The sequence below is a fragment of the Zalophus californianus genome, chromosome 6 (assembly GCF_009762305.2).
Source record: "Zalophus californianus isolate mZalCal1 chromosome 6, mZalCal1.pri.v2, whole genome shotgun sequence".
Classification (NCBI taxonomy): Eukaryota; Metazoa; Chordata; class Mammalia; order Carnivora; family Otariidae; genus Zalophus; species Zalophus californianus.
This window is the reverse complement of record NC_045600.1, coordinates 142,849,847-142,875,943: the sequence shown is the minus strand read 5'-3', so window position 1 is coordinate 142,875,943 and position 26,097 is coordinate 142,849,847. Positions and strand designations below refer to the sequence as shown.

General features: G+C 39.0%; 1 protein-coding gene across 1 annotated transcript in view; it reads left to right on the top strand.

Moving 5' to 3' along the window:
* Positions 1 to 26,097, top strand: part of HDGFL3 (HDGF like 3) — an 87,046-nt gene that overhangs the window by 35,319 nt on the left and 25,630 nt on the right. Inside the window, exon 2 of the mRNA XM_027569101.2 lies at positions 25,435 to 25,511. Coding sequence (XP_027424902.1) covers positions 25,435 to 25,511 — 77 coding nt within the window. The remainder of the gene's footprint in view (positions 1 to 25,434; positions 25,512 to 26,097) is intronic.

Below are 26,097 nucleotides of genomic sequence, written 5' to 3'. Positions count from 1 at the left end.
CTCTCTCTGATTTAACTGCTGTGTCTTCTTTGCTCATTTTACTTATCTGAAGCTTTGTTTTGCCTCTAGTCTATGTTCAGAGCCATTTTGTGATGCTAGCATTGTTCCTGTCTCTTTGGATAAGGTCCTGTAACTATTCTGAGTCACTCTGCTAATGAAAAGCCCCCAGATCAGTTCTAGTCACAAAAGCAAACCAAGTTTAGTAATTAATATGGTCACTTCTCTGTAATAATTTAAAAGTTCAGACTTTATTTAAAGCCAAAATTTCACCCTTCTAAAGAAGTTTCTAACTCCTGAAGTAGGGTGGCCTACTACAGTGGGAAGGAGGAGCGGTCAACTAATTTTTTGACTTTACCTAACATACTGACTGCTCTTCCAGCATTCTTCAGCCCTTGGGGGATGAAGTGAGGTTGAAGGTGGCAGGAAAGTTCTTACTCAGCTATAACCGTTGTGAGCTGGTGTTGATGCTGTCTGGACTTGGCAAATGTTTAGAGCTGATTGTTTTTTTTTTTTTTAATTTTAATGATTTTCATTGGCATTTCTATCATGGATTATTTTTTCTGTTTTTAATGAATGAATCATTATTAAAATGTAAAATATTTTAATTTAAAATCTTAAGATTACAGATATCTGTACTCCTTACATTTCTATATATCTTATGTTTTTCACTAAATCTCCCCCTAATATTCTTTCTTTTTTAAAAAAATTTTTAGTGTTATGTTAATCACCATACATTACATCATTAGTTTGGATGTAGTGTTCCATGATTCATTGTTTGTGCATAACATCCAGTGCTCCATGCAGAACGTGCCCTCTTTAATACCCATCACCAGGCTAACTCATCCCCCCACCCCGCTCCCCTCTAGAACCCTCAGTTTGTTTTTCAGAGTCCATTGTCTCTCATGGTTCGTCTCCCCCTCTGATTTCCCCCCCTTCATTCTTCCCCTCCTGCTATCTTCTTTTTTTTTTCTTAACATATATTACATTATTTGTTTCAGAGGTACAGATCTGTGATTCAACAGTCTTGCACAATTCACAGCACTCGCCATAGCACATACCCTCCCCAATGTCTATCACCCAGCCACCCCCTCTCTCCCACCCCACCACCACTCTAGCAACCCTCGGTTTGTTTCCTGAGATTAAGAATTCCTCATATCAGTGAGGTCATATGATACATGTCTTTCTCTGATTGACTTATTTCACTCAGCATAACACTCTCCAGTTCCATCCACGTCATTACAAATGGCAAGATCTCATTCCTTTTCATGGCTGCATAATATTCCATTGTGTATATATACCACATCTTTTTTATCCATTCATCTGTCAGTGGACATCTTGGCTCTTTCCACAGTTTGGCTGTTGTGGACATTGCTGCTATAAACATTGGGGTGCACACCCCTTCGGATCCCTACATTTGTATCTTTGGGGTAAATACCCAGTAGTGCAATTGCTGGATCGTATGGTAGCTCTATTTTCAACTGTTTGAGGAACCTCCATACTGTTTTCCAGAGTGGCTGCACCAGCTTGCATTCCCACCAACAGTGTAGGAGGGTTCCCCTTTCTCCGCATCCCCGCCAACATCTGTCGTTTCCTGACTTGTTAATTTTAGCCATTCCGACGGGTGTGAGGTGGTATCTCATTGAGGTTTTGATTTGGATTTCCCTGATGCCAAGCGATGTTGAGCACTTTTTCATGTCTGTTGGCCATTTGGATGTCTTCTTTGGAAAAATGTCTGTCCATGTCTTCTGCCCATTTCTTGATTGGATTATTTGTCCTTTGGGTGTTGAGTTTGATAAGTTCTTTATAGATTTTGGATACTAGCCCTTTATCTGATATGTCATTTGCAAATATTTTCTCCCATTCTGTTGGTTGTCTTTTGGTTTTGTGGACTGTTTCTTTTGCTGTGCAAAAGCTTTTTATCTTGATGAAGTCCCAGTAGTTCATTTCTGCCCTTGCTTCCTTTTGCCTTTGGTGATGTTTCTAGGAAGAAGTTGCTGCGGCTGAGGTCGAAGAGGTTGCTGCCTGTGTTCTCCTTTAGGATTTTGATGGACTGCTGTCTTACATTTAGGTCTTTCAACCATTTGGAGTCTATTTTTGTTTGTGGTGTAAGGAAATGGTCCAGTTTCATTCTTCTGCATGTGGCTGTCCAATTTTCCCAACACCATTTGTTGAAGAGACTCTCTTTTTTCCATTGGACATTCTTTCCCGCTTTGTCAAAGATTAGTTGACCACAGAGTTGAGGGTCCATGTCTGGGCTCTCTATTCTGTTCCATTGATCTATGTGTCTGTTTTTGGGCCAGTACCATACTGTCTTGATGATGACAGCTTTGTAATAGAGCTGAAAGTCCGGAATTGTGATGCCGCCAGCTTTGCTTTTCTTTTTCAAGATTCCTCTGGCTTTTCGGGGTCTCTTCTGGTTCCATACAAATTTTAGGATTATTTGTTCCATGTCTTTGAAAAAAGTGGATGGTATTTTGATGGGGATTGCATTGAATGTGTAGATTATAGAGCTGATTGTTTTGCTTATGAACTCTTTTGTAGTTTCTTCAGAGCCACCCAGTATTATTTTTAACCACATAACACATCTCTCCAAAACTTAGTGGCTTAAAACAACACATGTTTGTTATCTTACAATTTCTATGGATCAAGAATCTAGGCATGGCTTACCTGGATCCTCTACCTCTGTGTCTCTCACAAGATCAGAGTCATGTTAAGTCTTGACTAGGGGATAGATTTGCTTCCAAACTCACTCCATTAGTTGTTGGCAGGATTCAGTTCCCCATGCAGTAATGGCCTGATGGCCTCATTTCTTCATGAGCTATTGGCTAGAGCCTTCCCTCGGTACCTTGCCACATAGGCTTCTCCATAGAGCAACTCACAATATGGCAGCTGGCTTTGTTACAGCAAGAGGGGAAGAGTCAAAAAGATGGAAGCGACAGTCTTTTGTAACCCAATCTAGGAAGTTACATCCTATCACTTTTGCCATATTCCATTCATTGAAAGAAAGTAACTAGATCTAACACACACTCAAGAAGAGAGGAGTACACAGGCCATGAATACCAGGAAATAAAAATCATTGGGAGCCATTTTAGAAGCAGCCCACTACCAGTATTTCTGGGATTATCTCATTTTCACTTTTCTTGATTTGGGCAATTGTATCTCTCTTCTGAGTAGTCATTTATAACTCCCTCCTCCTGGGGCACCCGGGTGGCTCAGTCGTTAAGCGTCTGCCTTCGGCTCAGGTCATGATCCCAGGTTCCTGGGATCGAGCCCCGCATTGGGCTCCCTGCTCAACTGGAAGCCTACTTCTCCCTCCCCACTCCCCTTGCTTGTGTTCCCGCTCTCACTGTCTCTATCTCTGTCAAATAAATAAATAAATCTTAAAAAAAAAGTCGTAACTCCCTCCTCCTTGGACATCTCCTTGGACATCTTTCTGCTTGGTCCCCTTACCTCCGGGTGGCCCTCTTGAACAAGATTTAAGACAACCCCATACCATCAATCTTTAGCTAATGGTGCATAGAAAACTTGCATCCTTTACCACAAGAGAATTTGAGAATACAAGACAATCCCAGTATAATTATCACCCATTTCAGTCTGCTGCCAGAGCAACTACCAGAAAATCTGTACTCTTTCTCAATATTTCTCAGTCTTGAGTCAATCACTGGTCTTCTGTGACTCCCTAGCTCTAGAAAACATGCCATAAGCTCTTCCAAGTGGTCTTGTTGAACCTTTTTTTCCCTAGATCAAGGTACTTGGAGAAAGAAGGACCTTTTATCAGCTCTCTATACCTCCAACTTTTTTTTTTTTTTTTGCTAGAGCTAAAGTAACAAGGAGTTTTTTCTTTTTTTTTTTTTTAAGATTTTTTTAATTTATTTGAGAGCAAGAGAGCACGAGCAGGGGGGAGGAACAGAGGGAGAGGGAGAAGCATACTCCCTGCTGAGCAGGGAACCCGATGTGGGGCTCAATCCCAAGACCCTGATATGACCTGAGCCAAAGGCTTAGTCGATTGAACCACCCAGGCACCCCTACAAGGAGTCTTGACCACATTCTTGGATCTGCAGCTGAAACTGACACTCGAGTAGTTCATGTTGACATCCTGTTCCATCTGCTGTTTCCTTTCTTCCTAATCCTTTGAAGGCATTTGCTCTGGGTGGTTGCCTATAGTCATTGTAACAAGAAAAATGATTACCAATTTATTAAATCAAACAGTGGAACATAATAGAGAAGAGATGGGAGAAAGATTAATAATGAGAAAGGGAAGGGAAGAAGATAGGAGAAAGCACTAGACACCTTATTTGGTTTCAGATTAGAATAAATAGGTAAATATTGTCTTAATGTTATTGTGTAATTACTATTGTTTTAATAGTATTGAAATATTTGAGGCACTTGTATAATTAAAATTGAGATATTTGAGTTTAATTCATAGAATAAAGGAAAACACAAAGAAAAGAAGCATAAAAAACCAACCATTATATTGGAAGCATAAATGTTCTCTATTTAGACCCATAAATAAAATCCAACAATATAATGTTTGTAAGAGACTGACCTAACACAAAATAGTGGGAGGTAAAAATTACTCCCAAATTGGAAAGATCTATTTATCAGACCTGAATAAGACAGAGAGATGACAGTAATTTATATCAGATAAAATAGAACTTAAGGGGGGAAAAAAAGCAGACCGTGCATGTCATATTATATTGACAGCAATAAAGTCCAATGAAATTGACACCAAAAATAAAAGATGTACCCAAATTGGCACAAGTCTTGTGAATTGGACTTACAAGCATCCAAATTTAGTTTTACATGATTATCTTTAAGTTTTTTGGTGGGGAGGGCAGGGTTTGGAAGAGCTGGGTAAAGCAATAAATTCTGTTTGTATTAAAACATACCATATAAAATTTTGTGTATAATTACGGAAGTTTTGCCGGTGGAGGACCAGCTAAGAATCCTTGCGGGGGAAATGGGAAAGGCAAGGCTAAAGTTCTGCATATATAGTTTCCTAGGAATTCAAACCAGGTTTAGAACTGGAGGCTCGTGCCAAGCCCCCTTTGCGGTGGGAAAAGATGCTCTTTCTGTCCAATCAGACAAGGTTCTCATGGTTTTAAAGAAGTCATCCTCAGCTAACATAGATGGAAGAATCTGAGAAGTTGAATTGTGCAGCCGGTCCTCACCTAATAAAAATTCCATTCTGCAGGTTTTTTTTTTTAATCAGACTTTCGGGGGCAAGCCCTAAGCATTTATACTTTTATTGATTTAGTTTTTAAAAATAATGTTCTGGTTTGTTTTTAATTTCATTCCTCCTACTCTGATGTCACTAGCATTGATAGTTGGCAGTATACCCTTCCTAATGTTTTCTTATGCTTACGTAAGCGTTTGTATATATAGAGATACACACACATACACACACACACACACACACTCATAATTTGATGCAGTTAACATTTTCTAGTCTGCAGCTTGCTCTGTTTACTTGTCCTTGATAATACTACTAGCTTTCCAAGTCAATACATATAGATCTTGGCTATGGATAGAATTAGCATGGCTGCAGCGTAATTCAGTTAATCATTCCTATACTGATGGCCCATTAGTTGTTTCTTCTTTTGGCAGGAGAACTTCGGGGAACATCTTGGTTTGTTTATCTTTACATGCTCAAGCACTTCTATAGAATAGACTGGTTCCTAGAAGTAGAATTGTTAGGCATGTGGCATGTATGTTTTTAATTTTATAGTATATGAAATCATATCCACTTCTTAAATGTAGCAGTTTATGTTTCATTTATGTAATCGTTTATGTGGGTGCTGATTTCCCTAAACTTAGAGTTAAGCATGTTTCTAGCTTAAGAAAATAATTCATTAAAACCACAAAAGTGATACAAGGGAAAATATGAGAAAATTTTTTTGTAGTCTTGGAATAGGAAAGGCCTTTTAAGCAAGATACAAACCCATAAGCCTTAAATAAAAAGATTAATAGCTTTTCCTATTAAAAAATTAAGAATTTCTGCTGGCCAAAAAAAATGTTGAAGATGAAATCAAGACAAATGATAAATGGCTAAAAAACACGTGTAGCATATGATAGAAAGGGCTGAGATACAGATATACACAAAATGAGCTTTTACATAAAAGGTCAATAACAAAAGACCAACAACCCGGTAGAAGCATGAGTATTGGATGTGAAAAAGCAGCTTATAGAAAACATAATACAAATAACTCTTAACATATGAAAAGATGTTCATCGTCATCTATAGTTAAGAAAGTGCAAATTAAAACACCATTTTTCACATAGCAAGTTGAGATAAGATGTATTGCTAATCCCCATTATTAGTGAAGATACAGGAATATGGGACTCAGGGGTGGAGGTGTAGTTGGTACAATCTCTGTGACATTTTTGTGGTTTTAAAAAATTCTTTTTGGACTGTTTTTAGCTAAAGTATGTACACAGTTTTACAAATCAACCTTTGCTTATAATGAAGTACAACATTCTCCTTTCTCATCTTAACTCATTGACCAGACAGTGTCTGTTGACTTTCTATCTTAAGAGACAAGGATATAACCAACTTGCTCTACTACCCTCATATTCTCTCCTCCTACCTATTTTTACCAAAGTATTATGAAAATTTTGAAAATACAGAAAAGTTAAAATATAAAGTGAACACCATATACCCACCACCTGGATTCTACAATTAACATTTCCCTAGGTTTGTTTTATCACACTCTGTCCTAACAATCTCTATCCATCCATCAATCCACTTTATTTTTTATGTATTTTAAATTAATTTGCATAGAATTTCATCCTGTACACTTGAGCATGCATATAATTAACTGGAATTTAACATTTATTTCCATTTTTGAGGAAAGTTGATACACAGTGAATACATAAATCTTAAGTGTTTCATATGATGAGTTATGACACAATTATACACCTGTGTAACCCAAACCCCATCAGTATATGTGGTATTACCATCACCTCAGAAAATTTTCTCATGCTTCTTCCCAGTCACTCACCACCCCTAAGTCCCCCAAAAGTTACAATGTTCAGATTTGTTTCACCATAAAGTAGCTTTTCCTTCTGTAGAACTTCATATAAATGGAATCATGCAGTATTCCACTATTACTCCTTTATGTAAGACTTCTGTCATTTAGCATGTTTTTAAGATTCATCCATGCTATTGTATGATTATCACTACATATTTTTATAAATATTTTATTTTTAATTTTTTAAATTTTTTATTGTTATGTTAATCATCATACATTACATCATTAGTTTTTGATGTAGTGTTCCATGATTCATTCTTTCTGTATAACACCCACTGCTCCACGCAGAACGTGCCCTCTTCAATACCCATCACCAGGCTAACCCATCCCATCACCCCCCTCCCCTCTAGAACCCTCAGTTTGTTTTTCAGAGTCCATCGTCTCTCATGGTTCGTCTCCCCCTCTGATTTCCCCCCCTTCATTCTTCCCCTCCTGCTATCTTTTTTTTTTCTTAACATATATCGCATTATTTGTTTCAGAGGTACAGATCTGTGATTCAACACTCTTGCACAATTCACAGCGCTCACCATAGCACATACGCTCCCCAATGTCTATCACCCAGCCACCCCATCCCTCCCACCCCACCACCACTCTAGCAACCCTCAGTTTGTTTCCTGAGATTAAGAATTCCTCATATCAGTGAGGTCATATGATACATGTCTTTCTCTGATTGACTTATTTCACTCAGCATAACACCCTCCTGTTCCATCCATGTCATTGCAAATGGCAAGATCTCATTCCTTTTGATGGCTCTATAATACTCCATTGTATATATATACCACATCTTCTTTATCCATTCATCTGTCGATGGACATCTTGGCTCTTTCCACAGTTTGGCTATTGTGGACACTGCTGCTATAAACATTGGGGTGCACGTACCCCTTCGGATCACTACATTTGTATCTTTGGGGTAAATACCCCGTAGTGTAATTGCTGGATCGTATGGTAACTCTATTTTCAACTTTTTGAGGAACCTCCATACTGTTTTCCAGAGTGGTTGCACCAGCTTGCATTCCCACCAACAGTGTAGGAAAGTTCCCCTTTCTCCGCATCCCCGCCAACATCTGTCGTTTCCTGACTTGTTAATTTTAGCCATTTTGACTGGTGTGAGGTGGTATCTCACTGAGGTTTTGATTTGGATTGATGCCAAGCAGTGTTGAGCACTTTTTCATGCGTCTGTTGGCCATTTGGGTGTCTTCTTTGGAAAAATGTCTGTTCATGTCTTCTGCCCATTTCTTGATTGGATTATTTGTCCTTTGGGTGTTGAGTTTGATAAGTTCTTTATAGATTTTGGATACTAGCCCTTTATCTGATATGTCATTTGCAAATATTTTCTCCCATTCTGTTGGTTGTCTTTTGGTTTTGTGGACTGTTTCTTTTGCTGTGCAAAAGCTTTTTATCTTGATGAAGTCCCAATAGTTCATTTCTGCCCTTGCTTCTTTTGCCTTTGGTGATGTTTCTAGGAAGAAGTTGCTGCGACTGAGGTCAAAGAGGTTGCTGCCTGTGCTCTCCTGTCTCACATTTAGGTCTTTCAACCATTTGGAGTCTATTTTTGTTTGTGGTGTAAGGAAATGGTCCAGTTTCATTCTTCTGCATGTGGCTGTCCAATTTTCCCAACACCATTTGTTGAAGAAACTGTCTTTTTTCCATTGGACATTCTTTCCCGCTTTGTCAAAGATTAGTTGACCATAGAGTTGAGGGTCCATGTCTGGGCTCTCTATTCTGTTCCATTGATCTATGTGTCTGTTTTTGGGCCAGTACCATACTGTCTTGATGATGACAGCTTTGTAATAGAGCTGAAAGTCCGGAATTGTGATGCCGCCAGCTTTGCTTTTCTTTTTCAAGATTCCTCTGGCTATTCGGGGTCTCTTCTGGTTCCCTACAAATTTTAGGATTATTTGTTCCATGTCTTTGAAAAAAGTGGATGGTATTTTGATGGGGATTGCATTGAATGTGTAGATTGCTCTGGGTAGTATTGACATCTTCACAATGTTTGTTCTTCCAATCCATGAGCATGGAACGTTTTTCCATTTCTTTGTGTCTTCCTCAATTTCTTTCACGAGTATTTTACAGTTTTTTGAGTACAGATCCTTTGCCTCTTTGGTTAGATTTATTCCTAGGTATCTTATGGTTTGAGGTGCAATTGTGAATGGGATCGACTCCTTAATTTGTCTCTCTTCTGTCTTGTTGTTGGTGTATAGGAATGCCACTGATTTCTGTGCATTGATTTTATATCCTGCCACTTTACTGAATTCCTGTATGAGTTCTAGCAGTTTTGGGGTGGAGTCTTTTGGGGTGGAGTCTTTTATGATACATAAAGTATCATATCATCTGCAAACAGTGAGAGTTTGACTTCTTCTTTGCCGATTTGGATGCCTTTGATTTCTTTTTGTTGTCTAATTGCTGTGGCTAGGACTTCTAATACTATGTTGAATAGCAGTGGTGATAGTGGACATCCCTGCCGCGTTCCTGACCTTAGGGGGAAAGCTCTCAGTTTTTCTCCATTGAGAATGATATTCACTGTAGGTTTTTCATAGATGGCTTTTATGATATTGAGGTATGTACCCTCTATCCCTATACTCTGAAGAGTTTTGATCAAGAAAGGATGCTGTACTTTGTCAAATGCTTTTTCTGCATCTGTTGAGAGGATAATATAATTCTTGTTATTTCTTTTGTTAATGTATCATATCACGTTGATTGATTTGCGGATGTTGAACCAACCTTGCAGCCCAGGGATAAATCCCACTTGGTCGTGGTGAATAATCCTTTTAATGTACTGTTGGATCCTATTGGCTAGTATTTTGGTGAGAATTTTTACATCTGTGTTCCTCAAGGATATTGGTCTGTCATTCTCCTTTTTGTTGGGATCTTTGTCTGGTTTGGGGATCAGGGTAATGGTGGCCTCATAAAACGAGTTTGGAAGTTTTCCTTCCATTTCTATTTTTTGGAACAGTTTCAGAAGAATAGGTATTAATTCTTCTTTAAATGTTTGGTAGAATTCCCCTGGGAAGCCATCTGGCCCTGGGCTTTTGGGAGATTTTTGATGCTGGCTTCAATTTCCTTAGTGGTTATAGGTCTGTTCAGGTTTTCTGTTTCTTCCTGGTTCAGTTTGGGTAGTTGATACATCTCTAGGAATGCATCCATTTCTTCCAGGTTATCTAATTTGCTAGCATAGAGTTGCTCATAATATGTTCTTATAATTGTTTGTATTTCTTTGGTGTTGGTTGTGATCTCTCCTCTTTCATTCATGATTTTGTTGATTTGGGTCATTTCTCTTTTCTTTTTGATGAGTCTGGCCAGGGGTTTATCAATCCTCTTAATTCTTTCAAAGAACCAGCTCCTAGTTTTGTTGATCTGTTCTGTTCTTTTGGTTTCTATTTCGTTGATTTCTGCTCTGATCTTTATTATTTGTCTTCTCCTGCTGGGTTTAGGCTTTATTTGCTGTTTTTTCTCTAGCTCCTTTAGGTGTAGGGTTAGGTTGTCTATTTGAGACCTTTCTTGTTTCTTGAGAAAAGCTTGTATTGCTATATACTTTCCTCTTAGGACTGCCTTTGATGCATCCCAAAGATTCTGAACAGTTGTGTTTTCATTTTCATTGGTTTCCATGAATTTTTTTAATTCTTCTTTAATTTCCTGGTTGACCCATTCATTCTTTAGTAGGATGCTCTTTAGCCTCCATGTATTTGAGTTCTTTCCGACTTTCCTCTTGTGATTGAGTTCTAGTTTCAAAGCATTGTGGTCTGAAAATATGCAGGGAATAATCCCAGTCTTTTGGTACTGGTTGAGACCTGATTTGTGACCTAGGATGTGATCTATTCTGGAGAATGTTCATGGGCACTAGAGAAGAATGTATATTCCATTGCTTTGGGATGGAATGTTCTGAATATGTCTGTGAAGTCCATTTGGTCCAGTGTGTCATTTAAAGTCTTTATTTCCTTGATCTTTTCCTTAGATGATCTGTCCATTTCAGTCATGGGGGTGTTAAAGTCCCCCACTATTATTGTATTGTTGTCAATGTGTTTCTTTTCCTTTGTTATTAATTGCCTTATATAATTGGCTGCTCCCATGTTCGGGGCATAGATATTTACAATTGTTAGATCTTCTTGTTGGATAGACCCTTTAAGTAGGATATAGTGTCCTTCCTCATTTCTTATTACAGTCTTCGGTTTAAAATCTAATTTGTCTGATATAAGGATTGCCCCCCCAGCTTTCTTTTGGTGTCCATTAGCATGGTAAATGGTTTTCCATCCCCTCACTTTCAATGTGGGGGTGTCTTTGGGTCTAAAATGAGTCTCTTGCAGACAACATATTGATGGGTCTTGTTTTTTAATCCAATCTGATAGCCTGTGTCTTGATTGGAGCATTTAGCCCATTTACATTCAGGGTAACTATTGAAAGATATGAATTTAGTGCCATTGTATTGCCTGTAAGGTGACTGTTACTGTATATTGTCTGTGTTCCTTTCTGATCTATGCTGCTTTTAGGCTCTCTCTTTGCTTAGAGGACCCCTTTCAATCTTTCTTGTAGGGCTGGTTTCGTGTTTGCACATTCCTGTAGTTTTTGTTTGTCCTGGAAGTTTTTGATCTCTCCTATTTTCAATGACAACCTAGATGGGTATAGTATTCTTGGCTGCATATTTGTCTCGTTTAGTGCTCTGAATACATCATCCAGTCCTTTCTGGCCTGCCAGGTCTCTGTGGATAGGTCTGTTGCCAATCTAATGTTTCTACCATTATAGGTTACATATCTCTTCTCCCAAGCTGCTTTCAGGATTTTCTCTTTGTCTCTGAGACTTGTAAGTTTTACTATTAGATGTCGGGGTGTTGACCTATTTTTATTGATTTTGAGAGGGGTTCTCTGTGCCTCCTGGATTTTGATGCCTGTTTCCTTCCCCACATTAGGGAAGTTCTCTGTTATAATTTGCTCCAATATACCTTCTCCCCTCTCTCTCTTTCTTCTTCTGGGATCCCAATTATTCTAATGTTGTTTCGTCTTATGGTATCACTTATCTTTCGAATTCTGCCCTCGTGATCCAGTAGTTGTTTATCTCTCTTTTTCTCGGCTTCTTTATTTTCCATCATTTGGTCTTCTATATCGCTGATTCTCTCTTCTGCCTCATTTATCCCAGCAGTTAGTGCCCCCATTTTTTATTGCACCTCATAAATAGCCTTTTTGATTTCGACTTGGTTAGATTTTAGTTCTTTTATTTCTCCAGTAAGGGTTTCTCTAATAACTTCCATGCTTTTTTCAAGCCCAGCTAGTATCTTTAAAATCATGATTCTGAACTCTAGGTCTGACATCGTTCTAATGTCTGTATTGAGTAGGTCCCTGGCAGACGGTACTACCTCTTGTTCTTTTTGTTGAGGTGATTTTTTCCGTCTTGTCATTTTGTCCAGAGGAGAATAGATGAATGAGAGAACAAAATGCTAACAGGGTAACAACGTCCCCAGAAAATATACTCTAAACAAATCAGAAAAGACCTGAAATCAGGGGAAAAGAAAGGGAAAGAAAGAAAAAAAAAAGAGAAAAAAAAAAAGAAAAAGCAAAAGATAAAAACAAAGAAAAACAGAACAAAACAAAAAAAAAAAACAGAATATGATCAAATATGATCAGGCTGGTGCATAGATCAATGCCACACACTAGATTTTGGGTGTATTTTGGTTTTTTAGAAGAAAGTCCCTCCCAAAATTTTAAAGAAAGAAGGACTTATATATGTACAAAATAAGGGTTGATACGATGAAGGGATGGAATATGAATGTAAAGATGAAAATTATAAAAAATTTTATAAAAGGAATTGATAAGTTGTTTGAAAAAAGAAAGAAGAGGATTTAAAAACAGGGGGGAGAGAATGTGATCAGGCATTAGACTAGAACAAAGCCATACACTAGAGATTTAGGGTATATTTTGATCTGTTAGAAGAAACTGTATCTCAAAATTTTAGAGAGAACAACTTAAATATATACGCCAAAAATAAGGGTAACTACTCTGAAGGGATAGAATATGACGCTAAAAACGAAAAATAAAAATGTTTTTTTAAAAAAGGGATTGGGGCGCCTGGGTGGCTCAGTTGGTTAAGCGACTTGCCTTCGGCTCAGGTCATGATCCCAGGATCCTGGGATCGAGCCCCGCATTGGCCTCCCTGCTCAGCCAGAAGCCTGCTCCTCCCTCTCCCACTCCCCCTGCTTGTGTTCCCTCTCACGCTGTCTCTCTCTCTCTGTCACATAAATAAATAAAATCTTTAAAAAATAATAATATAAAAAAATTAAAAAGGGATTGATAAGATGTTGGTTGAAAAAGGGAAAAAGAAAAATTCGAAAAAAGAAAAAAGACAGTTAAAAAAATTATCTTTGAAAGACTAAAGAATCATGGTAAAAAAGCCGTGAATTCTATGTGCAGTATTCCCCTAACGCTGGAGTTCTCCCGTTCTCATTGATCGGTAAACTTGGTCTTGGCCGGCTGTTCTTGCGGATCTTCTGGGGGAGGGACCTGTTGCCATGGTTCTCAGATGTCTTTGCTGGAGGCGGAACTGCCCCGCTCTTGTCGGTCCGGCTGAGTAATCTGCTCGGGTTGCTCTCAGAAGCTTTTGTTCCCTGCAAGCATTCCGTACAGCTGTGGAGTGAAAATGGCGGCCTCCCAATTTCCCCCCTGGAGGAGCTGAGAAGTCGGGGCCCCGCTCCTCAGTGCACCCCCAGAGAAAATCAATCAGTCACTCCCGTCTCCCTGGTCTCCGGCTGCACGCCGTGCTCCCCCGGCCTGTGACCGAGCGTTTCTATCTCTGGCACCTGACCCCGTGTGGAGTCTCCAAACCCAGCAGATCCCTGCGGTGCGCTCCTGCGCCGCTCCTCCTGGGGGAGGAAGGGGAGTCTCCCCGGATCTGCCGCTTGTTGGGTCCCTGCTGGAGGAGCAGTGGCCCCACTGTCACCGATGACAGTTTATGGCAACTCTGAGCTGAGAGGCCATGCCTCGGCTCGGTCTCTGCCGCCGGCTTCCCCGCTCCGATACCCGGGAGCTCTGCCGCACTCAGGCACCCCTGGTCTTCCTGTGACCCCGAGAGTCCTGAGACCACCCTGTCCCGCGAGCGTACCACCCCCTGCTTAGCCACTGGAGCCAGGTCCCTCAGTGGAGCGGTCTTTTAAAAGTTACGATTTTGTGCTCTGGGGCTCTATCACTTGCCAGAAGCGGCCGATGGAGGTCCCCTCCCCTGCCATCTGTCCTCCTGAGTATCGCCTCGGATTCACTTCTCCAAACGTCCTACCTTCCAGAAAGTGGTCACTTTTCTATTCAGAGTTGTTGCTATTCTTTTCTTCGATTTCCTGTTGAGTTTGTAGGTGTTCCGAATGGTTTGATCCCTATCCAGCTGAATTCCTGAGACCAGACAAAATCCGGTCTCCTACTCCTCCGCCATCTTGCTCTGCCCCCTCACTGCATCTTTTTATAGTTGAATATTATTCCCTTGTTTGAGTATACCACAGTTTGTTTAGCCACTCATGCTGATGAATGCCTGGGCTGTTTTCAGACTTGGACTATTTTGAATAAAGCTGCTGTTGTACATCCTTGTACAAATCTTTGTGTGGACATATGCTTTCATTTCTTTTGGGTCAATGCATAGAGTATTGTGACAGTTTGGTATGTTAAAAGATGATCACAATAGATACCACTTCATAGTGAATAGAATGGCTGAAACTGGAAAGGCTGGCCATACCAAATGTTGGTTAGGATGTAGGGCAAGTGGAGCTCTCATATGTTGTTTGAAAGAACAATATGACACAATAACCACTTTGGAAAATAGTCTGGCAGTTTCTTACAAAGTTAAACGCCTACCTGTGCTTTACCCTGTAATCGTGCTCCTGGGTATTTATCCAATAGAAGTGAAAGCATATATTAAAAAAAAAAAAAAAGTGTAAGACTGTTTATAGCAGTTTCATTCACAGTAGCCAAGCCTGGAAAGAATACAAATGTACATCAGTATATCCATAGGTGAATGGATATAGTGGAAGACTAGTTGGCAGTATAAAAGAATAAACTACTTATATAATATGAAATCCTCTCAAAAACACATTGAATGGGTTCCTGGGTGGTGCAGTTGGTTAAGCGGCCAACTCTTGTTCTGGGTCAGGTCATGATCTCAAGGTCATGGGATCAAGCCCTGTGTTGGGCTCCAAGCTCAATATGGAGTCCACTTGAGTCTCTCTCCCTCTCCCTCTGTGTCTCCCACTTATACTCTCTCATCTCTCTCTCAAAAATAAATAGATAATTTTTTTAAAGATTTTATTTATTTATTTTGACAGAGACAGAGCGAGAGAGGGAACACAAGCAGAGGGGATGGGAGAGGGAGAAGCAGGCTCTCCGCTGAGCAGGGAGCCTGATGTGGGGCTCGATCCCAGGACCCTGGGATCACGACCTGAGCCAAAGGCAGACGCTTAACGACTGAGCCACCCAGGCGCCCCTAAATAGATAAATCTTAAAAAAAAAAAAAAAAACAAATACTACACATTGAGCCAAAGAGGCCAATAACCAAAGACTCCTTCCTTTTTTTTATTTCTTCTTCCCCTCTTTTTTTTTTTTTTAATTTTAAGTTTGGGAACAGGCAAAACTGTTCTTTGGTGACAGAAATCAGGAAAAGTGGTTGCCTTTGGTGGGCGTGATATAATTGGTAGGGAGTATGAGGAAACTTCCTGAGATGACTTAAATGTTACATATTTGATTAGGTTGGGTTATATGGGTTTTTGATGTATCAAATTCTTATTCATTTAAGATTGATATATTTCACTATATATAAATTTTTACCTCAATAAAAGTGAAAATAAACCCTAAAAACAAGTGTATTTTATACCTCTTTAAAATTGAACCCATGTAGATAGTTGCTTAGAAGACTCTGACTGAGGGAGAGTTGAGGGAATATACCAAATTTTTAGATATTTCAATTTAAAATGTGACTTCTGAAATAAAAAAAAAAAAAGAGGACCTGGAGAAATTTTTTAAAAAAGCGGGGGGATACCTGGGTGGCTCAGTTGGTTAAGCCAACTGACCTTTGGCTCAGGTCATGATCCCAGGGTCCTGGGATCAAGCCCCGTGTCAGGCTCCCTGTTCAATGGGGAGTCTGCTTCTCCCTCTCCCCCCTGCTGATTCTCTCTCTCTCTCTCTCTCTCTCTCTCTTTCAAATAAATAAATAAAATCTTTGAAAAAAAAAAAAAGAGGACCTGGAAGTTTAAATGAAGATCTTCTACGACGATCATAAACCAAATCCCTTAGTTTTTACAACCTGAGTTTTTCCAGTTGTCAGAGACTGGCTCTCCCTAAGGTATACCCTGAGGATGAGGGGTGAGATAATGCCCAGCATATGCTCCTCCAGAGTCAGTAGTACTAATGAGGGACTGCAATAAGTCATCTCGCCTGTCCCCTACATAGAGCCTACCACAAGGTTAAAATCACTGCATTCTAAGTATATCTCAACCTCTCAAAGTTATTTATAATTCTTTTAAAGATAAAATTGTCAAGGTTTCTGAAAGTTTTGTGGAGTAAAAACAAAATGTTTTTATGAAATTGCTCTATCAACGAACAGGTGATGGTTTTTATGTACTTAAAGATATTAGGGACTAGTTTTCTAGAGATTTTTTGAATTGTTATTTTGGAAACTATTTCCATATAGTCATGCTTGTGATTCTTTGACAGAGTATTATTTTCAAATATTAAATTGATGAATAACCTATTAAGCCAAATATAGTCACATTTTTAGAATTCTTTCCCCTTTATCTTGTGTATATTTCCTTTTTCCATAACGTGCTTTCCTCTTCTTACCCTGCAGTAAATCTGTTGACTCATTTGTGTGGAACTCTTTATCTAAAGCCATTTTTATAACAACATCACAAGCTTTTTTTTCCCTCTGTAATTTAACTTCACTTTATACACTTTGGTAGCTAAAATAGTCTATTTTTCTCTGTATTCTTTTCAATATTCTTTTCAGCTAGCCCCCCAAATCCTTATTGGCATACTCAAAAGATACAAGTTTGCTTGTCATTCTTGTTTTTTTTAAGCATAGAGACTCCTTTATACTATAACCCCAGAATAGTTTTTCTTAGTAATCTGTTATTGAAAGTATTCCATGATATGCTTTATCTTCTCCATCATAGTTGGGATCACTCATTCTCTCCATGTGTGAGCGTAGGCTTCTTCAGGTCCTAAGTCAATAAGGAAATCTTGATCCTCAAGTAATATTTATTATGTACCTACCATGTGTCAGGTTTAGTCAGTCAGGCTGCTATGGTGAAGAACACGTTTCCCCTGCACAGAGATTATATTCTTTTTTTTTTTTTTTTTAAGATTTTATTTATTTATTTGTCAGAGAGAGAGACAGCGAGAGAGGAAACACAGGCAGGGGGAGTGGGAGAGGGAGAAGCAGGCTTCCCGCTGAACAAGGAGCCTGATGCAGGACCTGATCCCAGGACCCTGAGATCATGACCTGAGCCTCAGGCAGACGCTTAACCGACACCCAGGCGTCCCAGGGATTATATTCTTATGTGAAGAGGCAAACAAAATACTCAATGTCAGGAAAATGTTCAGAATAAAAATAAAAGAAGAATGAGGAAATAGAGAATGACATGGGAAGAGGTGCTATTTTTTTTTTAAGATTTATTTATTTGTCAGAGAGAGTGAGCACAAGCAGGGGGAGTGGCGGAGGGAGAAGCAGGCTCCCTGCTGAGCAAGGAGCCCGATGCGGGAGTCAATCCTAGGACCCTCGAAGGTAGACGCTTAACCACCCAGGCATCCCAAAGGGGTGCTATTTTTTTTTTAAGGATTTTTTTTTTTTAAGATTTTTATTTATTTATTTGACAGAGACACAGCAAGAGAGGGAGCACAAGCAGGGGGAGTGAGAGGGAGAAGCAGGCCTCCCGCAGAGTAGGGAGCCAGATGCGGGGCTCGATCCCAGGACCCTGGGATCATGACCTGAGCTGAAGGCAGACGCTTAACGACTGAGCCACCCAGGCGCCCCAACAGGTGCTATTTTTAAATGGGTTGTAAGGAAGTACCTCTCTGATGAGGTACTATTTGAGCAAAGATTTGAACAAAGTAAGGGAATGGGCCAAGGGCATTTCTCAGAGGAAAGGCATTGCTAAAGGAGGAAGCTTGGGTATCTTTGCCTACCCTTCTGGCTCTTAGGACTCCTCACCCTCCACTGCACCCTCACCCCCAACTACTGTATGGACTACAATGAATGAAACCATAACCACGTATAAATTTGATCTGCAGTGTGGAACCCCTTGTCCCCCAGGATCCTGATTAGATTCCCCTGATGTTGGTGCCTGTATTTTCATACCCTTCTATTCACCCTATTGCTGAGAGAGGGATTCCCACCATATGGTTATGGGAATGCCTCAACACACATCACTGGACAGATGAGATAGACCACATCTTATTAATTACATAAACTCACATCCCGGAGGAAGAGGAAACCATGTGCCATACAGAGCCATGTGGGGGTTGCTCTGAGGAACAGAGTGAACAGCCAGGGGTAGTGGAGGTAGGCTTTGTAGTATCAAGAGAATGGGTATCCCACAGAAGAATGTGGTTGGCTTGTTTGAATAATTTGAAGGGCTGGCAACAACATTCTGGTTTTGTGTGAATAAATATTTGACATTAATGGATTTATAAACTCACCCTTTTTAATCTCACGAATAAGTCATAAAAACTGAGCCAGCTATATCAAAAAGACAACAAGTGTTGGCAAGGATGTAGAAAAAAGGGAACACTCATACCCTGTTGTGGGAATGTAAATTGATGCGGTCACTATGGAAAACAGGAGGTTCCTCAAAAAACTAAAAATAGAAATACTATACAATCCAGCAATTCCACTGCTGGGTATTTGTTCAAAGAAAATGAAAATATCAATTTGTAGAGATACATGCATCCCGGTTTATTGTAGCATCATTTGTAATAGCCAAGATATGGAAGTAACCCAAGTGTATGTCAGTAGATGATTGGCTAAAGAAGATGTGGTGTATGTATGGAGTGGAATATTACTCGCCCACAAAAAAGGATGAAACCTTGCCATTTGTGACAACATGGATAGATCTAGAGGGTTTTATGATAAGTGAAATAAGTCAGATGGAGAAAGACAAATACCATATGATTTCACTTGTATGTGGAATCTGAAAAACAAATGAACAAACAAAACCCAGAAACTTATAAAACTGAAAAACAACACAGAGGCTCATAGATAGAGGAAACTGTTGGTTACGAGAGTGGGGAGGGGTTGGAGATGGGGCAGGCAGAACAGGTGAAGAGGACCAAGAGGTACACACTTAGTGACAAGTTGTGAGATGTAAGGTACCAGGTGTTGAGTCACTAACGTGGTCACTTCGTATGGTGACAGATGATGACTTACTGGGGGGATCATTCCATAATACATAACAGTGTTGAATGGATATGATGTACATGTGAAACTAATAGGATATTGTATGTCAGTTATAGTTCAATTAAAAAAAAACAAACTAAACCAGCTTTGACAACATTTTAGTATTTCATTGCATATTTTTAGACTATTTGTAGTTAATACAGTTCAAAGCAAGTAAACTTTCCTTTCTACAAACCTAGTTTTCAGTATTCATTGAATATTGGGTTTTATCCTTCTTAATCCTCTCCCACATGCTCGAATAACCCGGATACTTGACTTCAAGTACAAAACTAATTTTTTCCCATTAATAAGCAAAAACACATCCCATTACCTTGCCTACCTGGTTGTACTTCTGTGCCACTATTGTTCTTAGTAGTCTCAATCCCCCACTTATAATTTAACCAAAGTAACTAACTCTCTGTTTCACAGAGAGTCAGATACTTGAGGAATTACTGTCGTATATGTTTTAGCAATCTGTCAAAACTCATGGACAAACATAACACACATATCCTCTCTCTGCCTTCTTAGACTAGCAAAAATAGTCACTACATAATATATGAAAGTTAAAATTAAAACTATACATCGTTACCAATGTTTCAGTATTCTATTTTATTTAGAAACTATTAAAGGATACACAGATTATCTATTAATTATTCAATTTAATACTAGTCCAGTGCCCTAAAGTTAACTATTGGAAATTAATGTTTAACATAACACATGCTATACTGTTGATATAGAAAAGCTTGCCAGAACTATAATTCATTTATGTTTTCCTTAATCTTTACCATTATATGGAAGTAATATTAGCTTATCAGTAGACCTGTTTAAAAAGTTCCACTCTAATTAGTGTCTTCATGAGAAAACAAACCAAATTTTACTTAAGAAAATAAAATATTTGCTTATATTACATTCAACAATGATTAAATCCAAAGTTGTTTTTACACCAATATTATCACATCTGATTTGTTCACTTTGATTACTTAAATTTGGATTTTTTATACAGATGTCTCTGACCTATCAGTTTCTGTGAGAAGGATTTTCCTTAGAAGGTCACCACATTTAATATAATAAAGTACTCCTTTAATAAAAAATAGAAATGTTGACATTTTATACATTTTAAAGCATTAAGAAAGCAATCCTGCATTGGTGCATTTTTGCAATCTCCGTGCAAAAATCCTGCAGATATATTGAGATTCATATTAATCATAAGAAATGAAGGCAATCCACCCACAGGAACCACAGCAAGAGGATGGAACATCTTATAATGTAATTCAAAATCAGCTGGATGTTTCTTAAAACATTGATTCTTGGGCTTAACTCCCAAGGTGTCTAAGTCAGTTGGTCAGGGTTCTGGACTGAGAACTAGCATTTCAAATGAGTCCCCAGGTAATACTAATGGTAAAGGTCCAGGGATGAAATTCTGAGGTTTTCTAGGAAATAAGAGGTTGCCTCCCTCTCAAAGGGCTGTAGACTTGTAGACTCCAAGGGATAGAGGCTTGGTCTCTAACTGACATCCCCTGAGTGTCTCTATAATGTTCAAAGCAGACAAATAAATAGAGAACAATAAGGCTACCATATTTAATTTACTATACATTCATTTTTTTCCCTGAGGATTCTTAGATTTATATTAGATTTTTATATTCCTTTATATTATATGTAAATATATAAAGAAACCTTATATATATAAATATGTATATTTTATACATCTTTTCCTTTATATCAAATTTTTATAAGTCATATTAGTATCTGTAAACCAATAAAAAGAGCTCTTTTGTTTTAAGAAAATTATATCTAATTTGTTAAGACCCTTTCCTGAAGTAGAAAAATGTTTCAAAATCACAAAAGGAGAGGGGTAAAGGAGGGGTTTGTACTATCAAGTACAAACACATAGAGAGCTTATGGGTTCAGGTCTAAAACTTCAGGTACAGGTTGAAGGAAACACAGAATACACACATTCACTGATCTAGAAGAAAGGGCTTTTCTTCTTTCTAGTAGAAGCAAGACATTCTTCTACAAACTAAAACAATGATATACCAGATTTTGCGCCATGTCATACCCAAAGGCAAGAGGTCACCATCATCCTGTAACGGGGAATAACATTTGGCTGTGTGCAAACCAGAGTCAGAACCAAACATAGCCAAGAACCAGAAACAAAAGTAAAAATACAAAGTACAAAGTCAGAAAAACAAACAGTAGAGAAAAACAAACTCTGAAGATAAAGTTCTGTTGCCACTTGCTATTCACTGTAGGAGCCAAAAAACAGTGGGAGGTACATTTTTTTAAAAAAGATTTTATTTATTTATTTGACAGAGAGAGACGGAACACAAGCAGGGGAAGTGGGAGAGGGAGAAACAGGCTTCCCGCTGAGCAGGGAACCTGTTGCGGGGCTCGATCCCAGGACCCCGGGATCATGACCTGAGCCAAAGGCAGATGCCTAAGGACTGAGCCACCCAGGCGCCCCTGGGAGGTACATTTTTTAATAGATTCAGGAAGATGTACCTATTCCAAAATTGCCAAAGTCTAATTTTCAAAAGAGTTAAAAACAAAGACTCAATAAAATGCAGTGAGTACATGTCTCAACACATTAACCCCTTTCTTGGGGGGGCGGACAGCATGGTGGTAAGGCCAGTTATACTATTTTTGATGGTATTTATTATAGGGACACAAACTTATATGTTCCAGGGGCCCGGTAAGCAATATAAATAAGGAACACAGGCATTTATAACATTATCTAGAGCGTGGTGGGCATGTAACATACTTGAGGGCACATACTTTGTCTAAAGGTGGCAACTGTTGAAAATGTTGAATTGTCACCTTGTGGGAATGCTTATTTATCTGTCTTTAATATTTTTTTCACAGAAGCGGTTAATCTGGATTTTAATGTGAATCTTCCTGTTTTAAAGTGTTGATACCTAATTCAGTTTAAAAAACCCAAAAAACAAAAAACACTGTATGAGCCAAACAAAACTTATCTTCAGGCCAGAAATGGCCCAAGGGCCATCACTTTACGACCTATACAGTAGATATTACTTGTGTAACATTGTAGCAGAAGAAAAGAGTTTAACCAAAAGTTGTATTTTTGTTGGAAAGAAAGTTTTAAAAGAGAAAATTCCTTTTTAAATTGTTTACATTCACTTATAAGAGTGACAAAAACATGACAGTGGTGTTTTATCAAATGGTATGCCCACTACATACTTAACATGCATTTCCATTTAAGTTCTATTTTTTGTCCATTAAAAATGTAGTTATTCACCTTCTGGAGATCTGTTTCACAACAATGTGAATATTGTTACTACTGAACTGTACACGTAAAAATGGTTAAGACGGAAAATTTTAGGGCGCCTGGGTGGCTCAGTCGATTAAGCGTCTGCCTTCAGCTCAGGTCGTGATCCCAGAGTCCTGGGATCGAGCCCTGCATCGGACTCCCTGCTCAGCGGGAAGCCTGCTTCTCCCTCTCCCACTCCCCCTGCTTTTGTTCCTGCTCTCTCTCTCTCTCTCTCTCTCTGTCAAATAAATAAATAAAAAATCTTAAAAAAAAAAAAAGATGGAAAATTTTATGTCATGATTTTTACCATATATTATCATACACACGTTATTGAATGTTTAGTGAATTGATTCAAATTAAGTTATTCATTTTAAACTGTCTTTGTAGGGTAATATTGAATGTAATGGGAAAAAGCCTGGAGAAAAGAAGATACTTCAAAAGCCCCACTATAGTGGCCTTGTCGAAAGATCATGAGAACTTGTTTAGGGTACTAAATTTACTAATGGGAATGATGATCAATGTAGAGACATTTCTGGAGCTGAACTAGAGAAAGGTGAAAAACTGAATATGGGGCTTGAGGAAATAACAAAAAGATGGTTTCTTTCTTAGTAACAGACTATACCAATAATTAAGATAGAAAACAAAAACAGATTCAGGGGAAGTAAGTTCAGTTTTAGACAAGCCATGGTATTTCAGGACTTGAAGGAAATAGAGAGGTTGCCACATGGAAGCCATCTCATTTTACAGATGGGAAAGTCAAGGCCCCAAGAGATGAATGAGGTGATACCTTTGATGTCTCAGTTTAAATCAGAAGCAGGACTTTACACATTCTAGACTCGAAGTTCATCTTTCCTCCACACACAGTGTCTACTCTGACACGGACTTCCTTTGGTTCCAAGGGAACGTGTGATGGTGTCCTCCCCAGGCTGCTGCCGTGTGTGAGCGAAGGGGGCCTGCACAGCTCCTCAGGAGACGGGCTACCATGCCCTGCCTCTTGCTCTCTGAATTGCAGGTGTGCCCCTTCTCCTCTTTGTAGCCTTTTCTTCAACTTAAGCTGCTTGGAGGACCTGTAAATGGAAGTGGTTTGTAGACATCAGCAATTTCTTGCCTACAGTTCAACGTAATCCGGTCAGGATTATAGGAGTTCAAAGGAAGGGCTGGGGCTGCAGATGGAGATTTGTGAGTCAAGGACCATTTCCTGAAACACTGTAAGGAATTATGAATATATAACTATATAATAGCTAAGGAATTTCAACTTTATCTTATTAGAGTTTCTCAACCCCAGCTATACATAAGAATCTGTAGGTCTTTTGGGGAGGACTGAAGTGTGTGTGTGCCTGTGTATGGTTTTTTTTAACATTTTATTAATTTATTTGACAGCACAAATGGGGGGAGCTGCAGGCAGAGGGAGAGGGAGAAGCAGGCTCCCTGCGGGGCTCAATCCCAGGACCCTGGGATCATGACCTGAGCTGAAGACGGATGCTTAACCGACTGAGCCACCCAGGTGCCCCTGAAGTATATTTTTTTTAAAGTTCCAGAGGTTTCATATGCACAGATAAGAATGCTCTAAGCAATGAGAAGCTATAGAAGGATTTGAAGCAAGAAAGTGAGATAATCGAGTGTTTGTTTTAAAAGATAATTCTAGGGGGCGCCTGGGTGGCTCAGTTGGTTAAGCGACTGCCTTCCGCTCAGGTCATGATTCTGGAGTGCCGGGATCGAGTCCCACATCCGGCTCCCTGCTCAGCGGGTAGCCTGCTTCTCCCTCTGACCCTCCCCCCCTCATGCTCTCTCTCTCTCAAATAAATAAATAAAATCTTTAAAAAAATTATTAAAAAAAAAAAAGACTATGCCTAGAAAAAAAAAAAAGATAATTCTAGGGACACCTGGGTGGCTCAGTTGGTTAAGTGTCTGCCTTCAGCTCAGGTCCTGACTTCAGGGATCGAGTCCCACATTGGGCTCCTTGCTCAGTGGGGAGCCTGCTTCTCCCTCTCCTTCTGCCTGCCACTCCCCCTGCTTGTGCTCTCTCTCTGTCCCTCTGACAAATAAATACATAAAATATTTAAATAAATAAATAAATACATAAATACATAAATAGTAATTCTGGGGGCTCCTGGGTGGCTCAGTCAGTTGGGCGTCAGACTCTTGATCTCTGCTCAGGTCTTGATCTCAGGGTCATGAGTTCAGGCCCCATGTTGGGCTCCATGCTGGGGTGGAGCCTACTTAAAAAATTAAAGGTAATTATAGCTTAAATGGGTGGAGAGAGAAACTTGCAGTAGTCTAGGCAAGAGTTGATAATTTTTAATGACAATGTAATACTTCATTGAGTTAATTTTCTATAATCTCTATCATGCAACACATGTTTCTGGGTGTGTGTGTGTGTGTGTAAAAATTCACTGTCATCTCCAAAAAGTGCATCTTTTTGGGGTTTTTTTTGTTCTTGATACTCTTTTTAATTATTTCACTAGGACATATTCCCAGCAGTAATTCTATTGAGTCAAAGGAAATGAGTAGTTTTGGCTCCTGATTATGTATTACCATAAGGGTTATAATCAACTTAGAGTGTTACTCTCCATGTGGTGGGCCAAATATGAACTTTGGAATCATTTGTAAAGTTCAAAAAAAGAAAAATTATTGGGATTTTTATTAGAATAATTTTATTTTGAAGTTACCAAAAAAATGTTTATATCGTGTTTATGTTATTTTACATGATTTAACTGAATATTTAATAACTAAATTTATCTTTAACAGATTGATGAACTCCCAGAGGGAGCTGTGAAGCCCCCAGCAAACAAGTATCCTATCTTCTTTTTTGGCACCCATGAAACGTAAGTCAACAAAACAACTTAAAGCTTCAGCAGCTCTAATTTGGATCTACTATACTACAATGTTTATACCTGATTTATGACATTTTATATGTTATTAAAAGGATCATAATTATATAAAATTACCAAGCTTAATAATGTATTTTTCTTAATGTGAAGATTTTTTCATTCATTTGCTTTTGAATGTTATTTCTGTGTAAATGTTGGGCATTACCCAGAATCTCCTTTAGGACACAAAAGGGTAGTCTCCTTACCACTCCCAGTAATTTCTTTTGTTGCTCTTATATATTTCCTTTCTAGAGAAACTTCATCCATTTATATTTCATACAACATGTTGTCTCAGGTTCTTTTCAATTTGTTGAACCCTGAAGCAAACATACCAACTTAATAAGGTTTTTAAATTGTATTGGTTAGAGGGCGCCTGGGTGGCTCAGTCATTAAGCGTCTGCCTTCGGCTCAGGTCATGATCCCAGGGTCCTGGGATCGAGTCCCACATCTGGCTCCCTGCTCAGCAGGAAGCCTGCTTCTCCCTCTCCCACTCCCCCTGCTTATGTTCCTGCTCTCGCTGTCTCTCTCTGTCAAATAAATA